The sequence below is a fragment of the Eretmochelys imbricata genome, chromosome 5 (genome assembly GCF_965152235.1).
Source record: "Eretmochelys imbricata isolate rEreImb1 chromosome 5, rEreImb1.hap1, whole genome shotgun sequence".
NCBI classification, from domain to species: Eukaryota; Metazoa; Chordata; order Testudines; family Cheloniidae; genus Eretmochelys; species Eretmochelys imbricata.
Genome location: NC_135576.1, coordinates 112,558,797 through 112,584,434, shown reverse-complemented (window position 1 = coordinate 112,584,434; position 25,638 = coordinate 112,558,797). Strand labels below are relative to the sequence as shown.

At 41.1% G+C, this 25,638-nt stretch overlaps 1 protein-coding gene across 3 annotated transcripts in view; it reads right to left on the bottom strand.

The window, feature by feature from the left end:
* Nucleotides 1-25,638, bottom strand: part of FOCAD (focadhesin) — a 198,753-nt gene that overhangs the window by 19,105 nt on the left and 154,010 nt on the right. For all 3 annotated transcript variants that reach the window (XM_077817702.1, XM_077817703.1, XM_077817705.1), the window contains exons 26-34: nucleotides 24,670-24,786; nucleotides 22,071-22,309; nucleotides 20,175-20,264; nucleotides 13,601-13,748; nucleotides 10,651-10,770; nucleotides 6,532-6,654; nucleotides 2,036-2,113; nucleotides 1,556-1,627; nucleotides 1,260-1,362 (exon numbers count right to left, since the gene is read on the bottom strand). In XM_077817702.1, coding sequence (XP_077673828.1) covers nucleotides 1,260-1,362; nucleotides 1,556-1,627; nucleotides 2,036-2,113; nucleotides 6,532-6,654; nucleotides 10,651-10,770; nucleotides 13,601-13,748; nucleotides 20,175-20,264; nucleotides 22,071-22,309; nucleotides 24,670-24,786 — 1,090 coding nt within the window. The remainder of the gene's footprint in view (nucleotides 1-1,259; nucleotides 1,363-1,555; nucleotides 1,628-2,035; nucleotides 2,114-6,531; nucleotides 6,655-10,650; nucleotides 10,771-13,600; nucleotides 13,749-20,174; nucleotides 20,265-22,070; nucleotides 22,310-24,669; nucleotides 24,787-25,638) is intronic.

Below are 25,638 nucleotides of genomic sequence, written 5' to 3'. Positions count from 1 at the left end.
CAGTTGCAAAACACAGTTCAAGGTCCTCCTGCACAAATCTAATTTTAAAACAATTATGAATTATTTTCTAGTTTTGAATTTACAACACAGAATTTTTTAAATTAATTTTAAAATACAGATTGGACTGGAAAAGTTTAGCTCGTGAGCTCTTACACTCTGATTCTGCAAGCAGAAACATGGGAAGAGACCCTTGCACTCAACACCACTGACTTTAATGACAGGTTTCAGAGTAGCAGCTGTGTTAGTCTGTATCCGCTATTATCAGCGGGAGAAAAAAAACTTTTGTAGTGATAATCAAGATGGCCCATTTAGACAGTTGACAAGAAGGTGTGAGGATACTTAACATGGGGAAATAGAATCAATATGTGTAATGACCCAGTCACTCCCAGTCTCTATTCAAACCCAAGTTATGGTATCTAGTTTGCATATTAATTCAAGGTCAGCAGTTTCTCACTAGAGTCTGTTTTTGAAGCTTGTCTGTTGCAAAATTGCCACCCTTAAGTCTTTTACTGAGTGGCCAGAGAGGTTGAAGTGTTCTCCTACCGGTTTTTGAATGTTATGATTACTGATGTCAGATTTGTGTCCATTTATTCTTTTGCATAGAGACTGTCCGGTTTGGCCAATGTACATGGCAGAGGGGCATTGCTGGCACATGATGGCATGTATCACATTGGTAGATCTGCAGGTGAACGAGCCCTTCATGGGGCTAATGTGATTAGGTCCTATGATGGTGCCACTTGAATAAATATGTGGACAGAGTTGACATTGGGCTTTGTTGTAAGGATAGGTTCCTGCGTTAATGTTTTTGTTGTGTGGTTGCTGGAGAGTATTTGCCATCTTGATTATCACTACAAAAGTTTTTTTCTCCTGCTGATAATAGCTCATCTTAATTAATTAGCCTCTTACAGTTTGTATGGCAACTTCCACCTTCTCTGTATGTGTATATATCTTCTTACTATATGTTCCATTCTATGCATCCAATGAAGTGGGCTGTAGCCCACGAAAGCTTATGCTCTAATAAATTTGTTAGTCTCTAAGGTGCCACAAGTACTCCTGTTCTTTTCACTGACTTTAATGAGGCTCTGCATGGGTATAAGGATCTGATTGCATGTTACAACTTCCAAGTTCATGCCTTGGATTGTGAGCTTTTAGAGCCAAAGATTGTCTTTTCATTTTACGTGGCTGCAGTGTTCTAGCACAAGGGCCTCCACCTAAAGCCTGTCATCTATTCTTAAACAACAACAACGGAAGCATCTTACCAGACGTTCTGTTCTGGGTGGAGGACAAACTGGATTGATGAAGGTGTCCTAAAAGCCAAGCTGCATTTGTTTGAAGACCAATCACCCCAGAAAAACTGACTATCTGTGAAGGCAATCATTGGACATGAATTTGTAGGCTAGTCTCATTATCTCTTCATTCCATGCTGCAACAGCAAGCTGGACACAAAAACAATGGTACTTTTTTTTTTTTTTTAAATTAAATCTGGATCCTCCACACAAGGTACTGTAGTACAGTTCACATCACACATTATTGGAGACAGACATGATCCTCTCACCTGTGTCAGGGTTCTGATGATTTCATTAAGTTTATTTTGAAACTGGGAGGACTGGATAGCCTCAGATTTCAGCTGCCAGGAAAAAATAAGCAAAACTATGTGAACATCTGAAGGAAAAGCAAAACAATGAAATGCATAATTGATGGTGGAGGAACAGGTTTAGCTCTCATACCCAACAAAAATTGTTGAAAGCAACCTAAGGACCAAATTTTCTTTTCAAAGATATTATTCTGACAGAGGAAATAAATGTTTGTACAATTAATTCAAAACTCTGCAGCAAACTGAATGTTTTGCTATTAAGTAAGCCTAGTTATTTAATTATTCAATGTATTAAACACCACCTCCGCCCCCCCCACCAAAAAAAAAATCCATTCTGATGTTATAGGTGCTCATAGAGATGTGATCCCATTCTTTTCCAGCCTGAATCTTTAACTTTGTTTCTAAAGGAAACACAAGTATCATGTGCTTATGTCTTTTTACCTGTATCATGGATGCTTCAGAACCCACCAATGCGACCAGCCCATTGACAGCAGCCAGACGCTGCATTGTGGGAGACCCCTATAAATCCAAGCAAAACCAACACATGACAAAGGGGAGGAAGGTGGCAAAACACTGAACAGCAAAGGCATTTTCCTCCAAGAAAAGACTTTCATTTTAATTCTGAACTATACAGACATACCTCTTCCCCAACACACTCATATGCTCGCCTCTGAGTGTGAGACCCAACTATGTTACCAAGGTTCTGAAATACATAGCATTTCTGGGACTTGCTCCTTTTCTCAAACAACAGTATATTTCTCATTGATGTAGCATCTCCCACTACAGCATGTTCCAGTCTAACATCTTTGAAGTGCATCACCCATAAGAACATGCTGAGATGACAGAGTCTTTATACAGACTGTCAAAATTTTGTGTTGCTGTTATTAATATTTACCTTCAAATCCCATCTTGGAGAATTCATTTAGGATCTGCTTTTAAAGTTACATTTCATATGTAATTTTTGGCACAATGGGATAAATCATTACTACGGAATTGTAAGCATAATAAATGAATACATTTCACTCAATTTTCTATTCAGTTAAATGACAGTGATTAATGTTGCCTTCAGTAGGCCTAGAATTGTTCAGCTCCACCTACTACACTAAATGCAATCTAAGCATCACAGCGTAGCTTCAGTATTCACTGGGCATACAGATGGCAATTTACAGGCTGATAAAAGTAGAGCTAAAGCCATTTATTACTTAATGAAATATGCGCTTAGGGTAAACTTACAGTGAACAGCAAAACACAACAATTCCATTTGCCAGTCTAATTTTTGTTAAGTACCACCTTACTTCATAAGTAATCTCAATGTTAGTGTGACTACTCATGGACTAAGATACTACTCAGTGTGAGTAAAGAATGCAGTTGAGCTCTCACAGACTATCTGGAATATTTTTGGTAGAGAGCTGTCTTACATTACCTTGTTGCTTATAAAAAAACCCAACGGTTAATAACCTTTCTGTAACTGATGTTCTTCAAGATGTCCATACCACGTTAGGTATGAGCATGCTGGGTGCACAGTCACCAGAGATTTTTCCCTCAGTGGTATCCATCGGGCTGGCTCTAGCGCCCTCTGGTGCACCAGTATAAGGAGCCAAGCCAGCTCCATAACCTCTGAGTTACCTCTTGCCGGCTAACTCTGACAGAGGGGCAGGAGGGTGGGTCGTGGAATGGACATGACCAACATATCTCAAAGAACAACAGTTACAGAAAAGTTATTAACCATTTTTTCTTCTTTGAATGCTTGCTCATGTCCATTCCACATTAGGTGCCTCCCAAGCAATAGCTTAGGAGTTAGGCTGACAGTTCATGGACATGCAGATTGCAATACTGCTCTACCAAACCCAGCATCATCTCTAGCCTGCTGGGTGATGGCGTATGTTAGGATATAGATATGCAGGCCTGTCTGTAAAGGCCTATACTCTAAGAATTTAGGTGTATTCTGATCACTTAGCTAGTTATAGAGATAAAAAAGAAAGAATCAAAATCACTGTCTGCCAGTGTAAGGGCCTTCTCTTACTGTGACAGTCTGAGGCCCTGTTCTTAGGCTAAGGCCTTTGGCTAAGCAGCAGAGGCAGCCAAAAGCTGGGAAGCCAACGGTCACATCCTCACATTCAAAACTAGTATAATTGAAATAAGGTGCTATTGGGCTGTTAGGAATACAATCCTGTCCTGATAGTGCCTATCACCTCCAGAGAAAGGGAAGTGCCTAGAAAATGTAAAAGGAAACTTAGGTTGATAGCATCCTGTCTGGCAAGAACTCACTTATCAATAGCTGGGATGTGAAATCCTCATTTCTGTGTTGTTCTATCATTGTAGTCCCCATTTCCCTATTGTTTGTCTGTATAACCCTGCCTGGTTCTGTGATTGTTTCTGTCTGCTGTATAATGAATTTTGCTGGGTGTAAACTAATTAAGGTGGTGGGATATAATTGGTTAAATAATCATGTTACAATATGTTAGGATTGGCTAGTTAAACTTCAGTAAAATGATAGGTTAAGGTATAGCTAAGCAGAACTCAAGTTTTACTATATAGTCTGCTGTCAATCAGGAAGTAAACGGGGGGGGAATGGGAACAGGGAATAGGGGTGGGGAAACTGGAATCATGTTTTGCTAACGGGGGGGAATGGGAACAGGGACACAGGTAAGGCTCTGTGGTGTCAGAGCTGGGAAGGGGGACACTAAGAAAGGAAACTGGAATCATCCTTGCTGGAAGTTCACCCCAATAAACATCAAATTGTTTGCATCTTTGGACTTTGAGTATTGTTGCTCTCTGTTCATGCGAGAAGGACCAGGGAAGTAAGTGCATGAAGGAATAAGCCCCCTAACAGCATAATAGGATGAAAAAGTATGCACTGACGACCAGGTCACGACCTTCCAGGAGAGGTATGACAAGGGGCACGATGTCAGCAGCTCAAAAGGAGGGCCTGAGAGTCTTGACAGGACCAGGTTTAGGTCCCACGGGGGAATGGGTTCGCGAATTTGCAGGTATAATCTCTCTAAGCCCTTGAAGAAGGAAATGGACATTTTGTGACAAAAAAAACAACTATCCTCCACCACAGGGTGGAAGGCTGAGATGGCTGCTAGGTGTACCTTAAATAGATGAAATGGCTAGGCCCTGCTGTTTCAGAAGAAGCAGCATTGACTGGAGAGGTGATCTAGCAGGTCAGAGGTCTCGTTGGGAAGACCACATGGAGAAAACGCTTCCATTTGGCGGGGTAAGTCGCTCTAGTAGTGGCCACGTGCTCCCTTTTGCTCCCCAGCAATGAAACCACCGACTATTGTACTGCAGGCAAAAGCAGTACCAATAGCTAAGGCTAAGTTTTTGTCACGATTACTTTTAGTAAAAGTTACGGACAGGTCACAGGCAATAAACAAAAATTCACAGAAGCCGTGACCTGTCTGTGACTTTTACTGTTGCGGCTCCATGGTTTCCACCCACCACCTTAGTGGCTGGGATCTGTGGGGTTCCCCCTCCACCCACAGTGGCTGGGAGCTGTAGGGTGACTGTATTTCCCAAAGAGAAAATGGGACATCCGAGCCGCTTACCCGAGACATCCCCATCCCCCGATGCGAGGCTGTCGCCCACTGCTTGAACCCTGAGGAGGGCCCCCTCAGGAGTCTGTCACTTGTCACTGGAACTTTGCAGGGTCCCCCTTGTCGCTTCTTGCTGCTAGCACCTGTCACTGGAACCCTGCCACTGGCTGTCAGCTCCAGAGTCCTGCAGCCCTGGGGCTGAAGCAGAGAATGTCATGGAGGTCTCTAGAAGTCATGGATTCCGATTCTGTGACTTCCATGACCTCCGTGACACAAATGCAGCCTTACCGATAGTGCCAGAAGGTCCCTGGCTGCAATGAACGCCTCCAGAGTAGACAGTACCGTGATCCCACTGGTGCTGTATTGCCCCTCTGATGCCGAGGGATTGTCTGGGACTGGACTCAATGGAGCCTGCATATGAGGCCAACTCAATGGTGCCCCCCTCAGAGCGGGGGCAGAGGAGTGGCCTCACTCAGGCCGCACTCCACTGTGCTCCCCATGCTTGGCTCTCTTCAGAGTCCCCTCTTGGCCAGCTGAATCTTATGTTTTTTCTTTGGCACAGGTGAAGGAGAATGGTGCCAAGAGACTCCCACAGTGGGAGGAGCACTCCGCACCAACTCTGAGGTACTGGGTGCTGAGTGGGACCTTCTCGGCTCCAATGAGGGACTAAGTGCTGCCTCCATCAGGAGGGACTTCAACCTGGCCTCCTTGTTCTTCTTTGTACGGGACTTGAAGTTCCGACAGAGGTCCCTGATGAGTCTCTCCCAGGCACTTCAGACAACTGGAGTGCGGGTCACTCACAGGCATGGGTTGGCTGCAGGAGGCACAGGGTTTCGAACCTGGGGACTGAGGCATGCCCCAGCAGCAGATGAAACTCCACTAACAGGGTGAGAAGCACCAACTAACTACATACAACTAATCTACAACAGTCTAAACTGAGAAAATAAAGAACTAGGATAGAGAAACAAGGGAAAAGGACTGAACTAAGAGCACTGAGTAAGAGTTTGTCAAAGCAGGAGGAGCTGTTCCAGGGACCGTCATGGGCGGTAAGAAGGCTGTGAAAGGATGCAGAGACAGCAGGCTCCTTATATTGGTGCATGAGGCACACAACAGCATAGGGCACTAGAGCCGGCCCGATGGATACCACTGAGGAAAAAGTCTCCAGTGACCGTGCGCACAGTGCACGCACACCTATCATGGAATGGACATGCGCAAGCATGCAAAGAGGAAAATTTTGCTTTTTCTTTAAACAGACTGCAGAGAGATTCTTGCTTCTAAATGTGAATCTAATTGCCCGCTCAATAATTAAAACTATTCTTAACTATTTCGTTCTCCTTAATGAAATAAGCTCATTAGTAATTTATTTTTTTTAAAAGGACAGACAGACAGCTCCTCTACCTCTGCAAGCACAATTTTCATCCAGGCAGGAAGCAGTCTGTTACTCAAATCTTCTGCTTTCCCATGTCCACAGACTGACAAACCGTGAACTATGCTACCCAATGCCAAAGCAAAACCGGATGTCTGCAGGAAACACAAGATGTCAAAAACACAGATTATAAAACAGCTTTCACAAAAGCCCATGTATTCCTTTTTTAAAAGAAAAACATCCCGCATTTTCCAGATGCAGTACTTCCTACTGATATGTTCATTAACACAAACTACATCATCATTCAAAACAGCAGGTGCTTTTAAAACCAATAGTTGACTGAAACAAAGAGATAAAACTACAGGTATCAATTTCAGGAAATCGAATTATATGAAGCATCCAGTTTTACGATGTTGAGCCCTGTCATGTTGTAATCTACCAGTTTGGTGCGTGTCTATGTATACATATCAGGGAATGATGTTGCCCTCTAATGACTGGCTTGAAAAAAGGATAGAGACTGCTACTGCTATCAGTCAATGGACTTCTTTAGGTCAAGTGACAGATACCTGTTTTTTGAGAGCTGAAGAACAAGTGTTGTAGTTCAGAGAGCTATTTAGGCCACCATCAGCAAAAGCTTAAGCACCTGCTTAAGTCAATGGCATTACGCATGTACTTAAAATTAAGCATGTACGTAACTGTGTGCGTTATTTGCAACATATATATTTGTAACTATACCAGACAACATCAAGGCCTCCTTTGCCTTAACCTGGTGATGAGGAAGGAACTAGTGGAATGCAAATTAGTTAATAATGTAATTATTAGGACATCAGCAGCTGTATAGACACTCATCATGATCAGAGTGGATTCTCATTACAAGTTTCTACTCCTTGATTCTGTGGGACAAAGTCCGTGCTTTAAGGCAGGGAATTCTCAACCTTCTTCAGTATGGATCATATTTTAATATCAACATTGTCTCCTAGACCAAATCCCCTCCCACTGACAGAATACCTACTTCACAATTACACAACACCCTTGTTGCAACTGCAGCAATTGTTTACATGAAACAGTGACATTAGGCAACAGCATGATGTATTTGTAGCTTCTTTAATGTGATTTAGCAGCTGGAAAAAAGAAGGAACTAGAATCACAGAATCATAGAATATCAGGGTTGGAAGGGTCATCTAGTCCAACCCCCTGCTCAAAGCAGAACCAAGCCCCAACTAAATCATCCCAGCCAGGGCTTTGTCAAGCCTGACATTAGAAACCTCTAAGGAAGCAGATTCCACCACCTCCCTAGGTAACCCGTGACAGTGCTTCACCACGCTCCCAGTGAAAAAGTTTTTCCTAATATCCAACCTAAACCTCCCCCACTACAACTGGCGACCATTACTCCTCATTCTGTCATCTGGTACCACTGAGAACAGTCTAGATCCATCCTCTTTGGAACCCCCTTTCAGGTAGTTGAAAGCAGCTATCAAATCCCCCCTCAATTCTTCTCTTCTGCAGACTAAATAATCCCAGTTCCCTCAGCCTCTCCTCATAAATCATGTGTTCCAGCCCCCTAATCATTTTTGTTGCCCTCCACTGGACTCTTTCCAATTTTTCCACATCCTTCTTGTAGAGTGGGGCCCAAAACTGGACATAGTACTCAAGATGAGGTCTCACCAATGTCGAATAGAGGGAAAGATCACGTCCCTTGATCTGCTGGCAATGCTCCTACTTATACAGCCCAAAATGCCGTTAGCCTTCTTGGCAACAAGGGCACACTGTTGACTCATATCCAGCTTCTCGTCCACTGTAACCCCTAGGTCCTTTTCTGCAGAACTGCTGCCTAGCTACTTGGTCCCTAGTCTGTAGCAGTGCATGGGATTCTTCTGTCCTAAGTGCAGGACTCTGCACTTGTCCTTGTTGAACTTCATCGGATTTCTTTTGGCCCAATCCTCTAATTTGTCTAGGTCCCTCTGTATCCTGTCCCTACCTTCCAGCGTATCTACCACTCCTCCCAGTTTACTGTCATCTGCAAACTTGCTGAGGGTGCAATCTACGCCATCCTTCAGATGGTTATTGAAGATATTGAACAAAACTAGCCCCAGAACCGACCCTTGGGGCGCTCTGCTTGATACTGGCTGCCAACTAGACATGGAGCCATTGATCACTACCCGTTGAGCCCGATGATCTAGCCAGCTTTCTATCCACCTTACAGTCCATTCATCCAGTCCATACTACTTTAACTTGCTGGCAAGTTAGCATCACAGTATCATGACTAGTATGAATATGAAACTAGTTATATGAATATCATATGACTAGTATCATATGACCAGCCAGCTGTTTGCAGACCACCAGCAAGTGCCCCAGGGACCAAGATGCAGGAGTCTCTGTTTTCTAGGATGGTTTTCTGATGTGAAGAAAAAGGATTACAAAAGTAAATGTTGATTTGCCTCCCATTTCCAGATACATTTACTAGTCTGCTGATTACTGTGAACAGTCCTGTCAGCATTTCCTCTCGGTGACAGCACTTCTCTTTTCCCATTGGTAGAGATTGGCTCGACGAGGAGAAAGAAGCAGTGCTGAAACAAGGCTGTTGGAGCGAAGGGAGTCAAACTGTGACAGAAGGGCAGTCAAGGGATGCTGAAGTAACAAAAGAATGCTGTTTTGATCATCTGTTAGATGGAGATCCTAGAACAGGGATTCTCAAACTTCATTGCACCATGACCCCTTTCTGACAACAAAAATTACTACAGGACCCCAGGAAGGGGGATCAAAGCCTGAGCCCAACCAAGCCCCGCCAGCCCAGGGCATGGGTGGGGGTAAAGTGAAAGCCCCATCTCCCCAGGCCGGGGGACCAAAGCCCAAGCCCAAGGGCTTCAGCCCCAGGCAGGGGGCCTGTAACCTGAGCCTTGCTGCCCAGGGCTGAAGCACTCGGGCTTGGGCCCCGGGCCCCAGCAAGTCTAAGCCAACCCTGGCAACCCCATGAAAATGGGGTCATGACCCACAGTTTGAAAATCGCTGTCCTAGAACACTGACTGTGTGGAAAGGGAAACCCTAGAAGAAGTTGTGGTTGAGACACCAAGCTATTAGGGTTGTGTTTGTGATCAGCAGTATGGAGTCTACAGAAAGAGTAGAAATATAATTACGGCTAAGATTTTATCATGGATATTTTTAGTAACAGTCATGGACAGGTCACGGGCAATAAAGAAAAATCAAGAAAAAAAAGCCCTGGACCTGTCCTGACTTTTATTAAAAATATCCATGATAAAATGAGAAGGGACTGGGCAGCTGCGAGGTGGCTGGGATCTCTGGGGCCCCCACCACTGGTGGGGACTCAGAGTTCCAGGACCCTCTGCCACCAGTGGCAGAGGGGAGCTGTATGGTCCCCTTCCCAGTGGCAGGGAACACTGTGGGGATCCCCCTGCCCTCCATGACAGCAGGGGAGCACTGCTGGGGCCCCTTGCCCCCTGTGGCAGCAGGGGAGCTGCAGGGCTCCCCTTATCCTCCTGCAGCGGCCCCCCTGCCCTGCCGCAGCAGCCGGGGAGCTGCTGGGGGTCCCCCCTGCCGCTGTGGCTAGCAAGGAGTTGCGGGGTACCTCCACTGCCCATGGCAGCTGAGAGCTTGGGGGCTCACTGCTTCAGGAGGCGGTGGGTACCTTACAGCTCCCTGCCACTGCAGGTGATGGGACCCTGCAGCTCCCAGCCCCCAGGGCTGAAGTCACAGAGTTCTTTGGAAGTCATGGATTCTGTGACTTCCTCGACCTCCGTGACAAAACTGTAGCCTTACCTATAATTCAAGAGAACCCAGAGAAAGGCTATTTCCCCAGTGAGAGAAGGTCTCAAGAACAGAACTAGGAAGAAGATATTAATTGGGAGGTTCAAGGTGCTGAGACACCCTGAAATCAAAATGTAAGCTTTTCCCTTAAACATGGTCAGCATATATAAATTCAGTTTTTGTCTCACCCTTTGGTCATGAACAGTTATAGGGAATATACATATCAAACAACTGGCCTTCATTGTACACTCCTCAAATCACACACTTTCAAACAAATACCCAAGAAATCAAGGAATTTCCATCTTATGCTGACATGGGTGCAGTGTTAAAGATACATAGGAAAAGAAACTAATATAATGAAAGAAAGCGGTCCAAACTGTGGATATAACCTGCTGATTATTTTCCGCTAATGTCCGCAACTTGTTCATGATCTCTTCAGCCTCCACTGCCTCTATGATTTTCATGCTGAAAGCAGACACGCAGGAACAGGCAATGGAGTAGGCAAGGATCTGAATAAAGGGAAAGGGGGAAAATACAGGTTAAAAAAAAAAAAAAAGACAGGTTAACATTTCCCAAGGTGGGAACACATAGGAAACACCTTTTAAAGAATACTGTAGATATACACCAAGGCACCTCATTCCCCCACCCCACCCCAGATAATGAGTAACCCACCCCAAATGTATTCAAGGATACCTAATTCTAGGAAACAAGTGAAATAAATTGTGGATACAGTCATTTAGTATAGGAATAAGTCCACTGTAAAATAACCAGACCAATACAAGCTTTCCATGTGGTTTCCAATGTTGCTGCATGCTACATGTCAGGATTGTGATAACAGTCAAATTTACAGTATCTGGCCATTAACGGACAAACAATCAAACATTAAAATTACACTACTAACTGATACTCCAAACCAAAGGAAATCTAATGTTGAGAGCTAAACATACGCCCTTAACCCAAACTTTTGTGCCCAGGTACTACAAATAGTAAGAGACGTACCTAGTATTTTGAAATGTTTATGAATTCCTATATCTAAACCAAAGTAGTAAATTGTAATTGCTGCCTTAACTCTGGTCTCCTTTGCCTTTGTATATTTTATTCAATCCAGTGTTAGCACAATGCTTGTATTTATTGTCCGTCTGGAGACAGAGTTGTGACATTTAAAGAGCATCCTAAATTCTTCAGTGTTGTGAACAGAAACTTTACATAAGATTATAAGAGATGGGAGTCTAGGGCCCCCTGGGGGGGCCGCAAGCAGGTTTCAGGGGGTCCGTCAAGCAGGGTTGCTAGACTTGCTAGAACTCAGGGTGGAAAGTTAAAGCCCCACTGTGTGGGTCAGAAGCCCCACCACCTGGAGCTGAAGCCAAAGTCTGAGTAACTTAGCTTTGTGGGGCCCCTGTTGTGTGGTGCCTAGGGCAACTGCCTTGCTTGCTACTCCCTAATGCCTGCCCTGGCTTTTAATCTACTGGATATGCAGAAAAACGGTTGTGGGCCAGGAAGTTTTTATAGCATGTTGTGGGGGATCTCAGAAAGTAAAAAGTTGAGAACCCCTGGTCCCAGGCAATGCAGGATGCTGATGGCTTATGTATTTAAAAACATGCGGTGCTGTTCTGGCATAATTATAGTTACGGTAAAGAAGTTTTTTTTTACAATGATAAGCCTTATTTTCAGCTGTTTTTAATTTCCTAGAAAGATTCATCCTCTGGACTGATATTTTTCGTGCTTAAGTCCAAAACTACATGCTTAAAAATATTTTGGTAAAATTTTGTTTGACCTTCTACACACAGAGTCACATTTTTCAGTATGTGTAATCAGGAGATCACACAATGAAAGAAAATACTTTGAGGTTATACCACAATGTGCTGTGATCCCATCAGCTCTCAGATGCAGCAAGGTTGGACCAGGTCAGTACTTGGATGGGAGACCTCTAAAGAACACACTAGTGCAACAGGATACAATACTGACGAGTCAGGGATTAATCCTGTATGATGCAGGTATGGAATGTTGAACATATTGGACAGGAATAAGACAGGGAGTGCAGAAACCTTCCTCACAAACACAAATGGTAAGCTACGGTCCCAACCACTTCTGGTCATCAAAGATTCCATAGCTTTTTTTGAAAGTGTAGTCATGTCCCAGTATCCTGGGCAAACTGTAACTGGCGTAATTACATACCTTCTCCCTAAATTCCCTATGGAGTTTCAAATGGAAAAGAAGTATGCTTTACTTCTTATCCCAAAGTCTTTCGTAATGTTAAACAGCTGCTGCATGTCACTCCAGCAGTTGCTGCACTGAACCCTGTGTAAAATTTGTACATCAGTTAAGGTTCAGTAAAGCACTCTAGAATCAATGGGGATGAAACATTACTTTATAGCTATAAAACACTTCATTGCAAAATCCAAGAACTACAGAAGGCTAATCTACAACATATATTGACTGCCAGCAAAAACTGAACTATATAAAAATATACCTTTATTTTAAAAAAGAAAAGAAACAAGTTTTAGTGCTGTACAAAAAAAGTAGAACTCTGTACTGATGGCTTATAAATCCCTTAGAAAAACAGGGGATTATGTAATTCAACTATTCAGCATGCAATGGGCTTAAATGTGACAGGAACAGGCTTTTTTTAAATATAAGCACATGCTCTAATTTGCTCTCTCTCTCAGTCTCCATTACGGTTTCCCCAGTTTTGTCAGCCTCACTAATCAAGTTACATCTCAACTTGAATTGTAAACTCTTTGGGGCAGGGATGACATCTCATTTGTCTGTTAAGTGTCATGCATTTTGGCACTATATAAATAATGTTATGCTTAAACCCCACTCATCTGAGTTTTAAAACATTTGAAAACTGTTATAATGGGAAATGCTGACAAACTCTCAGCCACAGTAGCATTCCTTAGTGCTACAATCACAGGAGCAAGCAAAACGAACTTTCAAAGAAAGGAGCAGAGACCACTTTAAAGGAAGGGTTATCCTCGTTTATCAGTAACTTGCTTTGTGCTTTCTGGGAAACTATCCCTTGCAGCAAGGATTCTACCTAAGAAGAGACAAAGTTTCTATCTAAAAATAGTTTGATGCATTATTTTTTAGTGCCGGTGCTGTATTAAATAAAAAACACAGAATCTCAAATAAGCTTTATTTAATAAATATAAAGCTAGAATGTTATGATAAAAGAAAAACTAGAAGTCAAAGGTTCATGCATAAAAGAAACATACCTTGGAATTGTGTATCATTAGTCTGGGATGTATGGCTATGTCTTCAGTAAAAATCAGTGTTATGGGTGGGGACAAAGGAAAGGTGGAGGGGATAGAAAGTTATGATTAAAAAAAAGAGTCCTACCTCCTGGAACGTTCTGCTTTGCTCTTCACTGTCATCCAGGTAGTTACAGAGTTTCCTCAGAGAGGCAGAGACATGAACCCGTGATTCTGTTTGGCTGCTGTGACTCATAAATGAAAGAACCAGTCCTACACCCAAGATGCATCCAGTGCTTAAAAAGAAGAGAAAACATAAAATGGTTAGGTTTCAGAGTAGCAGCTGTGTTAGTCTGTATTCACAAAAAGAAAAGGAAAACTTGTGGCACCTTAGAGACAAACAAATTTATTTGAGCATAAGCTTTCGTGAGCTACAGTTCACTTCATCGGATGCATTCAGTGGAAAATACAGTGGGGAGATTTATATACATAGAGAACACGAAACAATGGGTGTTACCATACACACTGTAACAAGAGAGTGATCACTTAAGGTGAGCTGTTACCAGTAGGAGAGCGGGGGGTGGGTGGGGAGGAATTTTGTAGTGATAATCAAGGTGGGCCATTTCAAGCAGTTGACAAGAACGTCTGAGAAATAGTGGGGGGTTCGAGGGGGAATAAACATGGAGAAATAGTTTTACTTTGTGTAATGACCCATCCACTCCCAGTCGCTATTCAAGCCTAAGTTAATTGTATCCAGTTTGCAAATTAATTCCAATTCAGCAGTCTCTTGTTGGAGTCTGTTTTTGAAGTTTTTTTGTTGAAGAATTGCCACTTTTAGGTGTAATCGAGTGACCAGAGAGATTGAAGTGTTTTCCAACTGGTTTTTGAATGTTATCATTCTTGATGTCTGATTTGTGTCCATTTATTCTTTTACGTAGAGACTGTCCAGTTTGACCAATGTACATGGCAGAGGGGCATTGCTGGCACATGATGGCATGTATCACATTTGTAGATATGCAGGTGAACGAGCTTCTGATAGAGTGGCTGATGTGATTAGGCCCTGTGATGGTGTCCCCTGAATAGATATGTGGGCACAGCTGGCAACAGGCTTTGTTGCAAGGATAGGTTCCTGGGTTAGTGGTTCTGTGGTGTGGTGTGTGGTTGCTGGTGAGTATTTGCTTCAGGTTGGGAGGCTGTCTGTAAGCAAGGACTGGCCTGTCTCCCAAGATCTGTGAAAGTGATGGGTCGTCCTTCAGGATAGGTTGTAGATCCCTGACGATTCGTTGGAGAGGTTTTAGTTGGGGGCTAAAGGTGATGGCTAGTGGCGTTCTGTTATTTTCTTTGTTGGGCCCGTCCTGTAGTAGGTGACTTCTGGGTACTCTTCTGGCTCTGTCAATCTGTTTCTTCACTTCAGCAGGTGGGTATTGTAGTTGTAAGAATGCTTGATAGAGATCTTGTAGGTGTTTGTCTCTATCTGAGGAGTTGGAGCAAATGCGGTTGTAACGTAGAGCTTGGCTGTAGACAATGGATCATATGGTGTGGTCTGGATGAAAGCTGGAGGCATGTAGGTAGGAATAGCGTTCAGTAGGTTTCCGGTATAGGGTGGTGTTTATGTGACCATCGCTTATTAGCGCTGTAGTGTCCAGGAAGTGGATCTCTTGTGTGGACTGGTCCAGGCTGAGGTTGATGGTGGGATGGAAATTGTTGAAATCATGGTGGAATTCCTCAAGGGCTTCTTTTCCAGGGGTCCAGATGATGAAGATGTCATCAATATAGCGCAAGTAGAGTAGAGGCATTAGGGGACGAAAGCTGAGGAAGCGTTGTTCTAAGTCAGCCATGAAAATGTTGGGATACTGTGGGGCCATGCGGTACCCATAGCAGCACTGCTGATTTGAAGGTATACATTGTCCCCAAATGTGAAATAGTTATGGGTGAGGACAAAGTCACAAAGTTCAGCTACCAGGTTTGCAGTGACATTATCGGGGATACTGTTCCTGACAGCTTGTAGTCTTTGTGTGGAATGTTGGTGTAGAGGGCTTCTACATCCATAGTGGCCAGGATGGTGTTTTCAAGAAGATCACCGATGGATTGGGAAGAGTTAAGGAAGCCTAGGCTCCTTTTGGATCTATTTTTCAATACTACTCAGGATACTGAGCTGTAGAAACTCAATTTGAACCTATATGGCATTTCAACTGCATAGATACTACTACTGTGACTGATACCTAATCTCCTTAAAGGACTGCTCTCTCTCTCTTCCTCACAGACACACAGATAAGAGTTCATTGCCTCTAGAGATGGTGCACTCCCAGCTCTTATGCACATAATATACTATACTGATGTCACTAGCAATATTAACTGTTCAAGTGAACAGTCAATGCAATGTGAAACAAGGAGGGCGGGAGTTCTGGGGACTCTTGTTAAAACTTAGGATATCCTGTTTAAAAAATAACTTCAAGAAATACTTCGGCATTATCTTTAAATATTTAACACTTTCCAACAGCAATTGGCAGTGGCTACAAGGATCAGAGACATTTTTTCCCAGTCTCTATCTACGCCTCAGAGGACAATGAAGATAACCCTCAGCAACAGATACTCCTAAATATCACTGGGATATATGAACTAATGAACAATTGGAAAATTAAATATTTAGAATTATCGCAAGTTATCATATATAAATTTTATATTATAATTTATCCATAAAATATGCAAAAATTAGAGACAAAGTTTGGCTAAAAGAAAAAATGTGTTAGATATAGTTAGATTTCCAATCACAACAATTTCCAGTGTAACAATGCTTTAAAAATTATTTACATTTCATAGGAGAGTGTAAGAGGAATAAAGTTTTGTGAGGAAACCAGTGAATTTATTAGTGATAATTCTTACTTCTCTCTTTTTAAATTGTGTCTATACGGCCATTAAAAACATACCGGTGAAAGTGCCACAGCATGCTCTATGGGATCTTACTGTAATATTTCTGACATAATGACAATAATGGTATTTTCTCTTCTTAGCAGAATAATTCAACCATATATAGTACTGTAGAATATATTGCTCCACAAAGTGCTTCACAAATAATTAATACAAAAATAAAAGTTAAAAGGGCCAATATTATGCATAAGGGCTAAATCCTGAAACCACTGATGTTAACAGGAATTTTTGCCATTGACTACAGTTGGACCAGCAATCTATAAGAAGGTTTAATGATGGAGCGCTGTACCGAAAATGTTTGAAACTTACCCTGTACTGCTGTCAAGCAGATATTTGATCATATTAAACATTTTGCAGAGGCAAATCAATTTATTGTGCACGGATGTTAGATGATTATTTGAATGGAGGCCATTTAATGCCTTGAAAATTTCAGATTTATCTGGCTCATTATTGCACATATACTGAACAGATAAGCATTAACATTCATCTTTTGCCCACAATCAAACTTTTTTGTCCTATCTTGTTTGTTCTTCAAGTAGTTGTAGACTAGTTCAGCTATACCATAGATCAATATAGTAACCAAACATTTGAAAGGCTCTATAAAAATATACCTTAAGGAAGGAAAATATATATTTGGTAAGCCACAAATACTACCACTTATTTGTGACTTACCTTGGCATACTTCAACATTTGGAGCATACATAAACCAAAGAGAGGTCAAAGTTAACCCCATCTTCAACACACACTGTTTTTCTCAGGTTGAAAAGGAAAAAAATTCCCAAGCCAATACGTAATAAAACAAGGACGATATGTTGTTCAATATATTCGCTATCTGCATATTGTGTTGTAACAATTGGATGAAACTGGATGTTCTCTTTGGATTGGTTCTTTTCACCTTGCTTTCTCTGTGATCCTTGTAGAATTGAATTTGTTTAGAGAGATAATATATTCAATGTAAATTAGAACAACAACATAAAAAGGCATTATATAACTATGAATGCAAACACATAGTGAACCTTCTGTGTGTCAATAATGTTGAGAGAGAGAGCCTAATGACTCTACTAGTGACTTAATCATTGAGTTATTTGTCAAAATCCCCCATTTTATATATATTTACACATACACATATACTCAACAGTAATGTGTGTGAATATAGGTTTCTAAACAATATTTATTTAATTCTCTATCTTAGGGTTTTATACCACCACACATCACTGTAGCATCTGAGCATCTTCCATGTAAAATCAATAGCAATACCAAAGTCCCTATCTGATTGCTTGGAGTGTCTGACATGTCTCCTTTTTGGGGGGGCGGGGGGAGTAAAGTTTTTGGTTTTCTAAAATGTTATTAGGGTTCTTCCCCCCTTAAGGCTAATTTGTTTCAGGGTAGGATTTTTTGTATGTTTGATTGGTTGTTTGGGTTTTTGGGTAAGAGGGAGTGTCAATACTGTGCCATTCTTATGGTGGCCTATTGGAAGAGAACAGTTTTGCAAGATTTTAAGTATTTTTTCTGTAATTTACGCAGACTTGCAGCTCTGTAATAGTACAATATGATGGTGTAAACAATCATTTGTTGGTTTAGTTGAACAGATGTTTTATAATATTCATGTAATCTTGTTGCTTATTATAATATTTATTGCTTATTTGAAATAGCTCCCTATCTTTTGGTTTTTTGCCTTAAAATACTAAAGAATTAGTACACTAACAAAAAATGCAAGAGAGAATTATCCTAATTAAACTGAACATCACTAATGTGAACAACACTATTATCAACATAGACAGTCAACGTATCAGTCAAAAGTGTACAGTGTTATGTGAACTCCAGTGTATGCAGTACACACTGCACTGAATTTTTCTATTAAATAGGCACACAAGGAAAAAATCTGTAATGCTCTTTGATACATAGGATGTCTCACTGCATCTCCTAAATGGTGCATATCATGTATTAGTGGCAGTACTGAGCCACTAGTTTGCAAAAAAATTTATACAAACCAAAAGATCTACTGTGCAACAGTGAAAAAATATGGTAGTAAGTGATGTCTTTTCCACTAGATGGCAGTAAGATATAAGACATATCCTCTCCAAGCACATGGCAGCTCCAAGCAGCTAGAGATCTCTCAATAAAAGCTACACACCTTTTAAATCAGGCCAGCATGATGAATTTGCTCTTGGTGACTTATATCACCAGAAGCAACTCTCCCAGAAACATATTAAATAGAAGCAACTTTATTCCAACCACATTTAGAGGAAACATATGTTGGGTGTAAAACTGAACTTTTTCCTTATTTATGTAACATATTATATCTATTTGCAGACAGTTTGTAGCATATTTTTGATGGAACAGAACACCAGAGTATCTTCAGACAATCTCCAGCAGATGAAGTCCAAATGAAATAAACATACTCCTGAAGTCACATAGGCAAGAGTGTCTATGGTGCAAAATATAAAGGCTAAAGGAACCCACTTTAAAAACAGCTATTGTTTTAGCTGGACAAGAATCAATAGCAACTAAAGCCTAAAAATACTTCCTTGCTCAGTTTCAAGTTAAGGATTCACACTGCACACCAATTTTATAACTAGCTTAACACTCTTTCCCCCTCCACCCCCCCACTCGCTTTACACTTATATCAAACAGGGGAAAAAAGGCTTTAATCTTTCCTCTTCTCTTCTCCACTGTTTTGTGTTCTTCTGTCCGCCTCTCGCTGGCAGGTGCGGGGGAGGGGAGAGACTATTTTGGCTGTTACTGTGAAGCTTTTATCTTAAGCAGCGGTGGGTATAACAATGTGATGCAGCTGATACAACTCCCTGTGCATTCTATGCCAGCCAAGGGCAGAGAAACTCAAATCAGAATCCAAACTAATCTTTCCAACTTCAGAGCCCAATGAAGTACAGCTGTGACCCCTCCTGGGCTTTTGAAGAAGTACAAAGGGGGAGGGGAAGAACAGAAATTGTTGCTCTGATGCCTTTGGTAACAGAAGAATCAACACAAGTGGTCATCATTACGAAGTTAACATTTACCTACAGTGATACCTGAGATATTGCAGATATTTCTCTCTTCCTAGAATAGAAAGTAACTATCATATCTGAGATGCCATTCTGTGGTACATGTTGATTGTTAAGTGGCAACTAATATACAGGAAATAATTCAGTATGCGGATACTTTTGGGCTTGCCTATGTTGGTAACTATGAATATTCTTCAACAATGTCTTGCCCTGCTGACATACAGCTCCCTTCAAGGAATCCGCAGCATATGACACACATTTGCCTCCCTTCATATTCTTCATGCCATCCACAGCTGTTAATTGAACAGACTGGCTCTCCCAGATAAAGGAGCCATGAGAGGCAGCTGCTCCTATGGCTCAGACTATATTGTGCACACATGCACATTCCAGTAATAGGCTCCAGAGCAGCAGCAGCAACTAGACTCCATTGAACATCTTGGCAGCTATCGAAGAACACAGAGGGGCACTTTCAAAAGTGTCTTTCATTAACGAACATGTGCAGGTAAGGTGCGCAACAATGCTCCACCTCAAATTGCTGCCACTGCCTGCTGCTCCATCGCCAATGAACAAGATAATTGAATTTTTAATCCTAACATGTATGTTAAAATGAGCACGGTAAGGGATTTAAAAGACACAAGACAGGTAGAAGTATTCAAGGATGGACAGGATCAGTCTCCTCATAGCAACAGGTTTGGGGTCCTAAATTCAGAATTTGTGGGTTGAAGCCCTAATGGACTATAAGAATGGTAAAAATCATAGTAAACACTGACATCAGTAATGGAATAAACCTACTTGTACTCCAGACTAGTGTCAAAGCAGCAATCTTCCAATGCATCAAGGGACTTCATTAGAAGTAAATTCATCTGTTGGCCAGATACATCACTACAGGAAAAAAAAAAATAGAAAAGATACTGTTCAGCTCCTCAAGCTGCTTGTGATATTGGTAAGAATGAACTTGCCATTCAACACTGTTTTTTATTTGCTAAAAAAAAAAACAGATTTCATACTACGTAAATGCATGATTGTTCATTTTTTGTGCCTTCACACAAACACATGTACAGCTGAAGTCCACGAATCCACTTCAGCACCCACCACTGTTTCTAACTGGCTCAGTTGTAGGCAGCACTCACACAGAAGCCTGAGACCTTTACTGCTAACACCAAAAAGGAAGAAAACCACAGTAGTACATGGCCCATAAAACTTGGCTGCAGCTGCACCTTTAATTTTTCACAGGCTTAATGTTTTCAGAGACTTAATTTTGTGGCTCACTCTTGAAAAGTTGCTCCCTCACCACCGGCACCACAAATGAAAAGCAAAATCCTTGGATCTTATTTGGAGAAAGAGGCCTGAACATCCTGAACTAACCCCCAAGGGATTTCTTGCTTACAGAATGTGCTGAAAATCCTCTTAAAGAGTAGGAAGGCTTTGGTGTAAATTATCTCTAGGTTCAACTTGAATAGTTTCCTAAGTCAGAGTTTGGTAGCTGAATTTAATACTATGACAAGCGAGAAAATTTGGTGGCAAAAAAGCAAAAACCGACCTGCCTTAATATGCAAGGAATTTTTTAAAAATGTCTTCTTGCTATTCTCCTTTAAAAAAAAAAAAAAGTCAAACTATAGTTCAGGTCCCCTGGTACAGTGGGATGATCTAATCCTGTTTTCTCAGAAGGCTTTTATGGCTTATCTGTAGCTCAGTTGTCACTACTGACTAATTATCAAGAGGCAATGTAACCTCAAACTTTGCTGTAGGTTTTTAAAAAGCAGGGCAATCTTATTTTCCCATTATCCCCTTAGTACTGAATATCAGGGTAGCGCATGAATGCAAAATGCATTTTAGCCAAGGGAGTTGCTTTAGAAACCCTCAGCTTGAAGGGATAAAAATAATAGCTATGCCAGCAAGACCTAAATCAAGTACCTGTATTTTACTATGGGTATAAGCAAACACAAACCCTAAAAGTCATGAAGTTAAAACCATCCATAGCCTAAGCTGAGTGCCTGAATTTCTTGGCAACATTCAGGAATCTGTGGCAATCATCTCGGAGAGTCTCCTTTCAACCTTGCACAGATATGCTGTAAGGTAACTTCTACCAAACAGTCCCTGAGAATGCTGTCGTCACCCCACAGAGTAATGATACACTTTCAAGAAGGTCCGTTATACTGGATACACACAGCTTTTAGAAAGTGGTGTGTTTCATGATGCAGCCAAGAGGTTTAGTATCAGGTGCAAGAAACCAGACATTCTTGTTGTATGTCATACTTCTGCAGCATATAGCTTAACACAAACAGTGACAATCATGTTCTTACAATTGTGAATACCACCACACAATGATATAAATAAGAGAAGCTAATCCCCTTAACATTCTTTTTGTGGCTGTATCACTGAAGTGAGTCACATGAGCATCTTCACACCTACACAATTATGAAAACTAAAACGCATCATTAATCTTGAGGGTGTCATGCTGTATTTAAACAAGCACACCTAGCATAGTATGGCAACAATAACAGAGGAGGGGAAGAAGAAGAGATTAATCAAGAAATAAAAAAGATGTTTTAAGTAATCTTGCAAAAGACCTTGGGAATCATTAGACTACAAAATGTAAACACTTTATTCTGCAGAACTTAAATACCACATTACGGGAAGGGGAGGAAGTTAGTTATTTACACACCTGCTGTAGACTGTAATCCATACCTGACTTTTTCTTCACACAAACGTGAGATAAACATCCCCAAAGCAAGGCCTATGTGGATTTGAACAGCTTGAGACTCATCAGCATTTGGTTTCCCAGGTAACCTGGCAGTCAGTACACTCAGGACTTCCTCAACCTTCTCCTTGCAGGATACAATGAAAACTGGCACCAAGAGAGACAAAGCAGTGGCTGCACAGGAGCGAGCAATAGCACTGGCTGTGTTTTCACCAGAATAGGATTTCTAGGACACATTAAAAAAAAAAAGATTTTTTTGTTCTTTTTTCCAATTTGCGAGGGAAAACAGTATTTTAGGAATATAAAAGTATATTGCATACAGTACTGTAATTGCATTTCTATTTGGGAGCATATAGTATTTCATGGCTTTGCCTCCAGCAACATTTCCTTTCCCCTCATAACCAGTTTAATAATAAGGTAACTGAAAATATACATTCCAGAATGAAAATAGGATGAGTAAATATGGAATTAAAAACAAAGTGTGTGAGGGAAATAGGAATTCAATAGCTGGTCTGAGTATAAATACATTTATCTGTTTTCATAGTCAGCTTTCTTACTAAAATATTCAGCAAAGTGATCCAACTCATGTATGTGTAAATAAAAACAGGCATGCGATTCTGTAATTACACAAAGCCAGGAATTTATCAAGAAAAAAAAAGCTGCTTTAGCGGCGGGGAAACATCAAGTCCAGGGTGGAGGAACATCAGCAGATCCTGCAAAATTTTTGGTGGAAAAGCTTCCCAGGAGATAGATTATTCATCACAAAGGCTTTAAATTCCTTTTCATTTTAAAAGCTGAAATCCCTGTAACTGCCTCTATTTACAAAGCTATAAATAAAAGCTGATTATACGCAATAGCCTACTATACATGTATTAGCTTATATATAATTATGGGAAGAAAAAGAAAACTACTCAAATCAGAATGCCAGGTATCCTGTAGAGCAGTGATTTCTACAGGAGGCTTTGTCCTTTGAAATTTACAGACTGAGAAAGTAAAAACATATTTTAAAATATATTGTATTTTTGGAAGAGGGAACTGCTGTGAATGAAGTCCCTGGGATCTGTCTCAAAAATACAATGTATTTTTAAATTGTACCACTTCTGGAGGCAGATGGTTTGGAAGACTGCAACATATTAACTCTAGTACCAACTGAGTCCCTGGATTTCCTTTGACCTTGGCAGTCTGGCATTATATTTGCAAGTGGTGTTAATATTGCACTGATTTTGGTTGTCTGGGTCCTCCCCCGGTAATGACAGAGGTCTAGGGTTGATATTAACTCTTTTAGATCTATCAGTCTTCAGTACTGTTGCCCTTGATGTTTTGTTGATGTGGCTAGATGCAACCGCCTTTTATGGATCAGTTCCTTAAGAAAGATTACAGAGAGAGTTTGTGTACAAATGCTTATTCACCATGAGCCACCTCTTGCATGAGGGACCTCTCACAGGAACCATTCTATTACCCCCCTTCTGTTCAGTCTATGTGAGGCCACCAGGGGAGACGGTGAGAGGGCTGGAGCTGCGGTTCCATCACATGGCTTACACCCCACTCTCATCTAACCCAAGCTGTGTGGTTTCTTTGCTTTTCCTGCAGACTGGCCAAGACAGAAACATAGATAATGACGAGGTGGTTGAAGCTCAGATCAACTTGATATTATTAGGTAGATGGAAGAACTTAGAGAGGGACAGAAGTGGTGTCTTCCATGGGAAAGGAGTTTGCTCACCCTTTATCAATAATGCTCACTGTCATTCAGTGCCCTTGAAGGCTCCTCCTACAAGGTGTTCTACACAAGTATACCATTTTGAAGAGAAACTAGAAAGGAAGCTTTAGCTAATTCAGAACACAGCTGCAGTGTACTTAGCAGTGGTATCTGCACAGAACATATGACACCTGTTTCATGAAGACTACACTGGCTTCCAGTTCACCTCCAGATGCTATTCAAGGGGTTCAGGTTCATACTTTAGGTTCTAGTTATCAGTTTGAAATCAGAAAGGATGTTTCTGCTAATGGTCCCTAGATATGAGAGTTGAACAAGGCATTTTCAGGGTAAGGACCTTGACTGCATAACTCCCCTTTCAGAGTCAGAGTTACACAACCTACCGAGCATGATTTAAGAGCCATGTTTTTACTCAAACTCAGAATTTTGATTTGTGGTGTGGTATGAGAATCTATTTAGGTTGATATGCTAACGTTTTATTGTTAAGTTTTCTACATGCAGGTAGAAATGTTATGGAGGTTAGGGTTGTTGTTTATTTAAACTGCATAATAATAATAATAATAATAATAAAATAGATACCAATAACTGCTGAAACTCAAACAGAGAAGAAAATTCAAGAGAGAGTTGAAGGAAAAAAATCAGAGAAAAAATATACAAATAAGAAGCAAATTTGCTAAAAAAGAAAATAAAGCCTTCTCATCCTCCCACACGTCTTTTTGCAAGAATTAATAGCATCAATAAAACCAAGATTAAACAATTATTTCATACAGTCATCGACATTAAGATCACTAAATCCAAATATCTATTCTCTTGCCCATAATAGTTACTGATTTAACCTCGTTCTCTATATGTTTTTATACTTCTAGATGTACCTGGTAGAACCATGGGAAAACTTGACCTTTAGCACGATAGCGACTGTTCACAATACTAAGGAGTGTTTCTATCACCATAGAAATCCAGTGTTTTGTGGGAAGAAAATCAGGTTCGGTCTACAGGAAATGAAAAATGACATAAGCCAATAAACATTAAATAACAGCTTCCAAATATTAATTCATTTCTATTCTTAAACCAGGCCACATTCAAGGACAGAAGACAGATTCAGCAGCTGAGGTGCCAGCTATGAAGTATTTAGCTACTCAACAAGGGTCTAATTCTGCCACTCTTACTCACGAGTAGCACATTTTATTCCCACAAATCATTCCATGAAGTTGGCAGAATAAGGTATTATTCAATGACAGCAAAGATGGCTGAATCAGGCCTCAAACTAGCAGCAGTAGGGGAAAAAACCCACAGCCCTAAACTGTTATGGCTCAATATGAGCAAGTAACTGGCTGTATCAATTCTCCTAGAGCAAGGCATAAATTAAATGTGGAAACAAAAATCATGGATGAAAACTTGAAAAATTTCAGCCTGAATGAACAGCATGATATTCTCCAAGGACACTATGGTTAAATATTTTGCTCTCTTGAAAAATGACATGGGATCTTTAATTTTACATGGATAGCCACTATATATGGGCAGACAGGACCACAACTTGTGTCTCAGTCAAAGGGCGTCTTTTCATATTTTGTTTAATGGTTTGTGCTGTAACAAGAATAGAATGTATTAAAACAACAGATGCACAAACAGAACATGCACACACAAAATAAACAGTAAACTGAGGTGTCGTGACACAGGAAGTGCAATTTACCAATGCAATAAATTATGCTTGGATTAACGTGTGCCATGTATGGATGGTACCTCTAACAATGCAGTCCCCTGACCCATACCCTCAGTAGCAGGCTGTAATTTCCCTTCTGGAAATCAGTCCTAAAAAGACCTTTTCCCCTTGAGACAGAAAT